General features: G+C 40.9%; 1 protein-coding gene across 1 annotated transcript; it reads left to right on the top strand.

The window, feature by feature from the left end:
- LOC129057617 (uncharacterized) lies at nt 1-8,773 on the top strand. The gene is made up of 2 exons (XM_054547795.2): nt 1-665; nt 5,396-8,773. Exons 1-2 carry the CDS (start codon nt 1-3, stop codon nt 5,508-5,510), a joined length of 780 nt encoding a protein of 259 aa, XP_054403770.1. The 3' UTR covers nt 5,511-8,773.
- Nucleotides 8,774-9,142: the final 369 nt, after the last annotated feature.

A 9,142-nucleotide genomic window follows, 5' to 3' on the forward strand; every position in this document is an offset into this window, starting at 1 on the left:
ATGCGCGGCGTGTGCGTGGAACCTGGTATTCTGCAAGCCTGGACTTCTGAGCTTGGCGCGCGGCTGCAGGGATTCGCCGGGACTCGCGCCAGGGACCGCGCCCGGGGATCCTGCAGGGGTGGGAAGGAGGCGCGGGCTCCTTGCTTCCGCCGCAGGGGGGCGCTGCCGGGCTCCCCGGCACTAGCGCTACTGGCGGCCCCGGCGGCCGGGCGTGCCGCCTGCAAGATGTCCGTGCGCCGCGGCTGGCGGCCGGCGCGGCCGGGGACCCGCCTCTCCTGGCTGCTGTGCCGCAGCGCCCTGCTGTCCCCGGCCGCGGGCTACGTGATCGTGAGCTCCGTGTCCTGGGTCGTCACCAACGAGGTGGACGAGGAGCTGGACAGCGCCTCCAGTGAGGAGGCTATGCCCGCGCTGCTGGAGGATTCGGGCAGCATCTGGCAGCAAAGCTTCCCCGCCTCGGCTCATAAGGAGGACGCGCACCTGCGGCCCCGGGCGGGCGCCGCCCGCGCCAGGCCGCCCCCCGCGCCGCCCGGGATGTTCTCCTACCGGCGCGAGGGCGGCCAGGCGGCCGGTGCCCCCCGGGCTCTAGACTGCGCGCCGCCACCGCCCGCTCCCTGGCCCACGCCAGCGTCTGGGGCTGCCTGGCCACCGTGTCCGCCCACGAGAAGGTAAGCGCCCGGCGGGGAGCGCGAGGGTGCCTGGCATTCAGGCGGCGGCGGGGCGACGAGGACTGGGACGTGCTCGCGACCGCTCGGGACTGGGATCTGGGTCCACCAGACGTGCCCGGTGCGCTGGATGGGACCCTGGGCACTGTACATAATGGAAGGCGATGGTGCCTCCGTGAGCCTGGCGAAGTCGGGGCAGGGTCGGAGAGGGACATGAATAACCAGGCTTCCTGCCAGGTAGGGTTGAGTACCGAATCCCCACCTTGAGGTGGCCAGGCAGAGAGACGGACACCTAACCAGCGTCTGACCGAGACCTGGACCAAAGCAGCCACAGAGCCTTTGGAATCGCAGAGTAGGCGAGGACAGCCCTTCCCAGCGCAGGGCACAAACCCATAGACCTGAACTCCCCATCACCTTCTGACCTGGAGCTGAAGCGGGGATGGGGAGAGAGACAGCACCAGGGCTTCGATGGAAATCTGCATTTAAGAAAATGGAGTTCAAGATTTTTTCTGGAAAGGAGGCTCATTATGCAAAGTGTGTAAATGCTGGAATGAGCTATTCGCTGCACTTTTAATTGTTCAGTTCGCAAATGCTTTACTCACCTGTTAGACATGATTCCACCTAGAATGACATGGATAAGTAATGCAGATGTAACTTCCACGCCTCCAGAAGGCTTTTGGGGTTTTAAAGAGAGATGAAAGAGCTACAGGGCAGTAATGTGAACTCCTCTTTACTTCCTACAAAAAAAGAAATAATCTTTTATAGAAGGCATAGGACATTGGCCAGGTTCTTGCCCCAGCTCTGGGTCTCACCAAGAATGTAGATAAATTGAAAGGAAAAATTTTAAACCATGAGGTTGTTCCTTTCTTATTTAAATATGGTCGTTCCCTTGTTTCGTCAGCCATAGGCTTTGGGCCTGGGCAGGATCTGTAGCCCACAGCCTTTGAGTTCTTGACCTATCCTCTGAGATTTTTAGGGTTCAAAGTAGAAAGATTTGGTCCCCTGCTTCCAGTCCTATCTGGTACCCACTCCCTAATCTTTTCTGGCTAACCATTGTGCTTCCCAGTAATTATGTTTACCATTTTCTCACATAGGGATTAACAACATAGGCTCTGGACTCAGAGTGCCTAGGTTTAAATCTTGACTCCACCACCTCCTTAGTAGTTATTCAGTCTCTTTGTGCCTCAGTTTCTTCATTTGTAACTAACACCTATCTCAGAAGCCATGGGAAGGATTAAGGGATGTGATAGGAAGCACTCACTGACTCTTGGATATCATTATTTATGGTTGTTACTTGGTGTCTCTGCTGCATTTTGTTTATCGCTGCTGGTTCCGTGACTGTCCATCAGTGTGCCTTGTGCTTGTTCTGTAGATTTTATTTCACAGTCTCTTGGTTTTGGTGGGTGGCACACGGCCCTGAGAGGACGGGGACATGAGAAAGATTCTGAGCCCTTTAGTTGTCTCTAGTGCTACATCATGATTGTCATCATTGCTGTAAACCAAAAAGTATCTGAGACAAGTCTTATTCAATTTAGAACGTGTATTTTGCCAAAGTTAATGACACACCCATGACACAGCCTCAGGAGGTCCTGACAACATGCGCCCCGGGGTGGTCGGGGTACACCTTGCTTTTATACATTTCAGGGAGACATGAGACATCAATCAATATATGTAAGATGTACATTGGTTCGGTCCAGTAAGGCAGAACAATTCGAAGTAGGGGGTTTCCAGGCCAGAAGTAGATGAGAGACAAAAGGTTGCATTCTTTTGAGTCCTTGATCAGCCTTCCAATGAATACACAATTGTGTCTGGCTCAGTGAACCTACATTTTTACATGAACAATAGGGTAGAGGAAGCAATCAGTTATGCATTTGTCTCAGGTGAGCCTCAAAGGATGACTTTGAGTTGTGTCTGTCCTTTTTCCATAAGGAGTTTTCTTGTGGGCAAATGATGAGGGAGGGATGTAGGTTGTTATCTTTGTAGCTATCTTATTTAGCAATAAAACAGGAGGCAAATTTGCCTGACGTAGTTTCCAGCTTTATTCTGTTTCTGTCTTTTGCTTTCCTCCCCCCCTGCAACTTTTGGGCATGTATTTGTAGTCATCAGAGATTGAAATTCAAGTGTTTGTCCTATGTAGAATTGGTCCTTTTGCATAACTGCTAAAATTATGAAAATTAAATGAATACACCCCATACTTAATACAATTTTGTGGTCATGTACTTGACTTACTCTGTAGACTCACTCACTCACTTCATTTTTTAAACACCATATGGTATACATTTCTTTCATTTTTTAAAAAAATGGATTCAAAGGGAAGAATTCTAATCTCTTAATAGACCCTGGAAAACATTTTAAAGAATTTTTGTCTGATTAACTGTAGCTTTTAAAATCCTGATTTTTGGTTTCCTTGCCACATCATTTAATTGATAAATTATGTGTTGTTTGATATTTTTTAAAATGCATATATTCTAAGTTATGTATTAAATTATTTCAACATGGCCAGGCATGGTGGCTCACGCCTATATTCCCAGCACTTTAGGAAGCCAGAGTGGAAGGATTGCCTGAGCCCAGGATTTTGAGACCAGCCTGGACAACATGCCTAGACCCCATCCGTCAAAAAAAATAAACAAATTAGCCAGGCGTGGTGGCCCATACCTATAGTCCCAGCTACTCAGGAGGCTGAGGCTGCTGCAGTGAGCCATGACTGCCACTGCACTCCAGCTTGGGCAACAGAGTGAGACTCTGTCTCAAAAAACAAAAAATCTTTCAGCATGTTTCATATCTAAGCAAAGTCCATCCGGTTTACATAAGACATCTTCTTCTGTGATGTTCAAATATGCATTCATACAATACCCATATGCTACTGTTTATGAATTCATTTCCTCAGTGTCTTCAAACTCTTTTTTTATTCCTGATTTTTATGAGAAGTATTTCAATCTTTGAAATTCTCTTGAATTACTAGCATGATTGTTCCAGTTTTCCCTCATAGTTACCATCGTGTTTGGAGCTCTAAAAATATTTTGTTTCAGTTTACATGTTTCCTTCTATAAAGAGGAATTAAATGTAAATGTAAGATTAAAACAATGAAGCCGGGCATGGTGGCTCACGCCTGTGATCCCAGCACTTTGAGATGCCAAGGCAGCAGATCACTTGAGATCAGCCTGGGCAACATGGTGAAACCCCATCTCTACTAAAAATACAAAAAAATTAGCCAGGCATGGTGGCGGGTGCCTGTAATCCCAGCTACTCATGAGACCAAGACAGGAGAATTGCTTGAACCTGAGAGGCAGAGGTTGCAGTGAGCCGAGATCGTGCCACTGCATTCCACCCTGGGCGACAGAGTGAGACTCTGTCTCAAAAAAAAAATAATATAAAAAAGATTAAAACTGGAAAGCTTGCTAAGGTAGTCTGTCTGAAAACAGGAATAATTTTTTTTCTTTTATCAAAAAAATGGCAGTTTTAATAGCTTTTGCTCTAAGATGACCTTGGGAGAAAAGCCGTAAAATAATTCCCAGTGTGGTGTTTTAAAATAGAAGATTTTTCGTTTTAAATATGTGTTTAGGAATTTCCTGTGTTACTAACATTGTCCTTTAAAATGATCTTGAAGCAAAGTCTAGTTTAATACAATGTTTAAATGCAGTAAAAATATCAGCAGATTTTATAATTTTTGTCATAGATAGCAATATACCACTAGATTTATTTCACAAATGCTACCTGAATATAATTTCACAGACAATGAACAAGTTACCAAGTTGTATATTTACTCAATTCAAAATTAAACACTGTGGATTTCAACAGTAATAAGCTCCTGTGGTTACCTGTTGGAAATGCATTACAGATGGTCAGGAGGCTCTCTGAAAAGTTGTCTTCTCCAGGACCATTTTAAAAATAAATTAATAATGTGTATTGCTCTAGCTTTTCAAAAGAATAGTTGAGTTCTTCAAATAGCTACAGCTTACAATACAACCACAGGTGATCTGGTTACATTTATGTTAAGAGTGATTAAAAACTTTCTTCCAACCTTTCTGTCAGATAACCAAAATAACCCCTTATAATTTAAAATTAATTAAACCTCATGGCTACCTAGTTTAAAGTACTAAGATCATGTTGCCTCCAATAAAGAAATCATTCACATTATAAAAATATGATTCTTTCCTTTAGATAAATTTATCTTTGAGGTATTCTAAAATGTGATTACCATCCTAGGCAATACGGCAGGACCCTGTCTCTACAAAAAAAATTTTTAAGTTAGCCAGGCATAGTAGTATGCACCTGTGTCCCAGCTGTTCAGGAGGCTGAGGTGGGAAGGATGGCTTGAGTCCAGGAGTTAGAGGCTGCAGCGAGCTGTGATCACCACTGCACTCCAGCCTGGGTGACAGTCGAGGCTCTGTTTCCAAAAAAAAAAAAAAAAGTGATTGACTGTATTTAAGTAAATTATATTTACATTAGATTTCCTATTTACTTAGTACTGAATGAAATGTAATCTACAGTCTATGTTACACAGATGGATGTATAGAACAAATTTATAGGACTTTTTTTTCAAATGATACTAAATTTTTATATGTATATCACAATAAGAATTGAGGTTAGAATTATGGTTTTTTACTAACATGAATATAATATCATCACCTAGTGGCCTTCGTTTAGTTCGGTACAATTACTTCACATCATTTATATATCTTTGTTGAATATGTTTCCACTAATTTCTTTTTTTTTATAATTATTATCTTTAGGAATAAGTTTGTGGAGTTCGACATGAAGCCAGTCTGTAAGAAGTGCTATGAGAAATTTCCATTGGAGCTGAAGAAAAGACTTAAGAAACTAGCTGAGACCTTAGGAAGGAAATAAGTTCCTTTATTTTTTCTTTTCTATGCAAGATAAGAGATTACCAACATTACTTGTCTTGATCTACCCATATTTAAAGCTATATCTCAAAGCAGGTGAGAGAGAAGAGGACCTGTATGAATGGTTTTATGTCATTTTTTTAATTAAAAAAGAAAAATTCATATAATCGTGTTTAAAACACAGATGAAGTCAGTATTTGCCTTTGTTAACCCTTATCCATTTGTTGACATGTAGACTGTCTACAAAAAAAAAACCACGTGGTTAAATGTTAAATTTTAATTAAGGCCCCCCAAAATTACATATGACTTTTTAAAATGAAGGGAGCCACCTTTTACATGACTCAGGTGAAAAAACAGTATAAACATTAATTTACTTTGTATTCAAAAGAAAATTCCAACTGCTGTTGGGGAAGGACACAGAAAAGAAAAATAACCACCCAAGAAAAACAAAAACAAGAAAAACAAATCTTATACAATCTTTAGTATATTTATCAAACTAGTAGCTATAAAGTGAATATGCACATTGCTAAGACAGAAAACAAGTGTAATTCAGAACTACTTGATTCTTTTTTAGTTAAATGCAATAATTATTATGCTTAGTTTTATAACCTGCTCTCCTTGTGAATTCTTCCTTCAAATGATTACTTAACACAGTAGTAATAGCTAGCTAGTAGGATGTCTTTTAAATTTTTGTGCAAAAAAATTTCTACCAGGTATTTGGAAATATACTTTACAATATTGGAAAATGAAGTATTTTTAATGTATTACAGCAATTATGTTTCTAAGCTTAATGTTAAGCATGTAGTCTTAGAATAGGACATGAAATTAAGTTGTATGTAGCTTGGAATGTATTGCTTCAGAAAACTGAATGTGTATGTCGGTCATATTGCCTTTATAACCATGCTAATATCTATGCTTTATACATACTCAAACTTGCCTTGCCTTAAAAAAATACATACTACATACTTAAATCAGAAATTCTAGCCATCTCACAGAATACCAACTAAAACTAAGTGCATTGAGATCTGAGATTGGTAAACCCAGATTCATTTACCACAGCTGTAATTAAGTTTTTAGAAACTCTATTCTCCTCTTTTTGGGGAAATCCATTGAAGTTAATTTCTGTTATCTTATTAGAAGAAAATGATGTTGATATGTTTCAGATTTTCCATTTCAAATCTTATAATTAATTGGATTTATTTACTATAAGTAGGAGGTATAAATGACACTCTTAAATTGGAAGGAGGGGTGTTTTAGTGTCTGTTTTAGGTCAAAATTAGTGATTCTATTTTTATCAAAAGTTTTATCCTGAAGTTTCAGGACCACTCTTCCTTAATAAACTTGTTAATGGAAAGCAAGCTTTATGAACATTTAAAAATGTTGCTGCTGCTTTGTTACTTAAAAAGAAAGTTGCCAAGAGAGACTTCTTAGGGAAAATATTTTTTTTTCCAAAAATTGCTGAAATATTGTTTTCCCATTTTTAAAAAGTCTCAGGTTATTACCACTCTGCCATTAAATACTTGTATGCCTGCATTTTTAAAAATTCTGTGCATGTACTTTATAGAGTACATTCTATTTCTGTTTTCAGATACCCTACAACCAATTTTTTTAGTAATCTTTCAGAATAAAAATTATCATAAATGATTGAAAATAATCATCACATAGTTTAAGATTGTATGTGTTCAGTAGTTTAAAACAATCTTTGCATTTGACCGCAAGAATCAAAGTCCCTTCAGTGTGCCTTTGTCAGCTAATATGTGACCAGCAATGACAAACTTGGGAGTATTTATTAAATGTTATACTATGAATATAGGCAACATAGGACAGGGTTTGCAGTATAGAGTCTTGATGCTAAATTCTCATACACCTCTACATGAGAAATATGGAGGAGAAAAACAAGCATTTACATATATTCTTCATCACTTTGAAGATGCATGGCCTGAACTCGACTGCTTGTGTTTGTTTACATATCAGGCATAGCCAGGCATCTCCTGTAGCCAGAGGTTCCATTGCTGTCTTTGCTCAGTCCTCTTTTAAAATATGAATTAGTGGACAGGTGCGGTGGCTCACACCTGTAATCCCAGCACTTTGGGAGGTTGAGGCAGGTGGATCACGAGGTCAGGAGATCAAGATCATCCTGGCTAACACCAAAACCCCATCACTACTACAAAAAAATTAGCCGGGCGTGGTGGCGGGCACCTGTAGTCCCAGCTACTCAGGAGGCTGAGGCAGGAGAATGGCAGGAACCCGGGAGGCAGAGCTTGCAGTGAGCCAAGATTGCGCCACTGCACTCCAGCCTGGGCAACAGAGCAAGACTCCATCTCAAAAAAAATAAAAATAAAAAATAAAAATAAACTATGCATGAGTATTTTCTAGAAATTCAACTTGCTAAGCCTGTAATACTTAAGGGTAGTTTATCTAGATACAGTACTTTCTTCCCTGATAAGTAGTATCATTGGAGCCCTTAGGTATAGGAGAAGAGGAAGAAGTTTAAAAAGTGTACCTGGGCTGGGTGTGGTGGCTGACTCCTGTAATCCCAGCACTTTGGGAGGCTGAGAGGGGCAGATCATGAGGTCCGGAGATCGAGACTTTCCCGGCTAACACGGTGAAACCCCGTCTCTACTAAAAATACAAAAAAACATTAGCCAGGCGTGGTGGCGGGCACCTGTAGTCCCAGCTACTCGGGAGGCTGAGGCAGGAGAATGGCTTGAACCCAGGAGACGGATCTTGGCAGTGAGCCGAGATCGCGCCACTGCACTCCAGCCTGGGCGACAGAGCAAGACTCCGTCTCAAAAAAAAAAAAAAAAAAACTGTTTAAGTGGATTAAAAGAGAAACTTGGTCTAGTTCATAATATTTTTAATAGGGCTTTCCCTGGCTGCTGGAAAACTTAGGCCAGTAAGCATCTCTTTGTTTAAAGTCCTACAAGACAACTTGAAATAATTCATTGTTCATGCCAAAATTCTAAGTACTGTTTTTCTTAGCAAGTGTAATATAATCGGGAAAAATGGGTACAAGTAAAACATTCTTTGGATCATACTCAAAGCCTTATTAGCACTGCACCTGAATAATAGGTAATTTGCCTCACTCATTTGCCAAAGTAGCCATTTCTAAGTTAAGGAAGTTTTTAGGTAGGCTCATAGCCTTGTGTTTCATTTTAGATTGTAAGCTCAATGGCAGGGATACTATATCGATAATTATGTTTTCATACAGCAACCATCACAGTATATTCTTGGTGCTTAATAAATGTTAATAACTGTTAACGATAACCTGTTGTATATTGTTTAATTTGAATGGTATATATGTGAAATACATATGAAAATTGAAGTATTCATGAATATATAATAGAAACAAGTAAATGAATAAAATGACCTGGTTACTATAGATAAGCCAAATTTTGAACCATTTAGAACAATGGTGTAGTCTTCCCTCTATTCAATGTAAATGCTGGGTTTTTTTTTTATTATTCTTATTCTTAAGAAAGGAGATAACAGGCCAGGCACAGTGGCTCACACCTGTAATCCCAGCACTTTGGGAGGCCGAGGCCAGTGGATCACTTGAGGTCAGGAGTTTGAGACCAGCCTGGCCAACACAGTGAAACCTCATCTCTACTAAAGATACAAAAATTAGTAGGGCGT

This window comes from Pongo abelii, chromosome 12 (genome assembly GCF_028885655.2).
Source record: "Pongo abelii isolate AG06213 chromosome 12, NHGRI_mPonAbe1-v2.0_pri, whole genome shotgun sequence".
NCBI lineage: Eukaryota > Metazoa > Chordata > Mammalia > Primates > Hominidae > Pongo > Pongo abelii.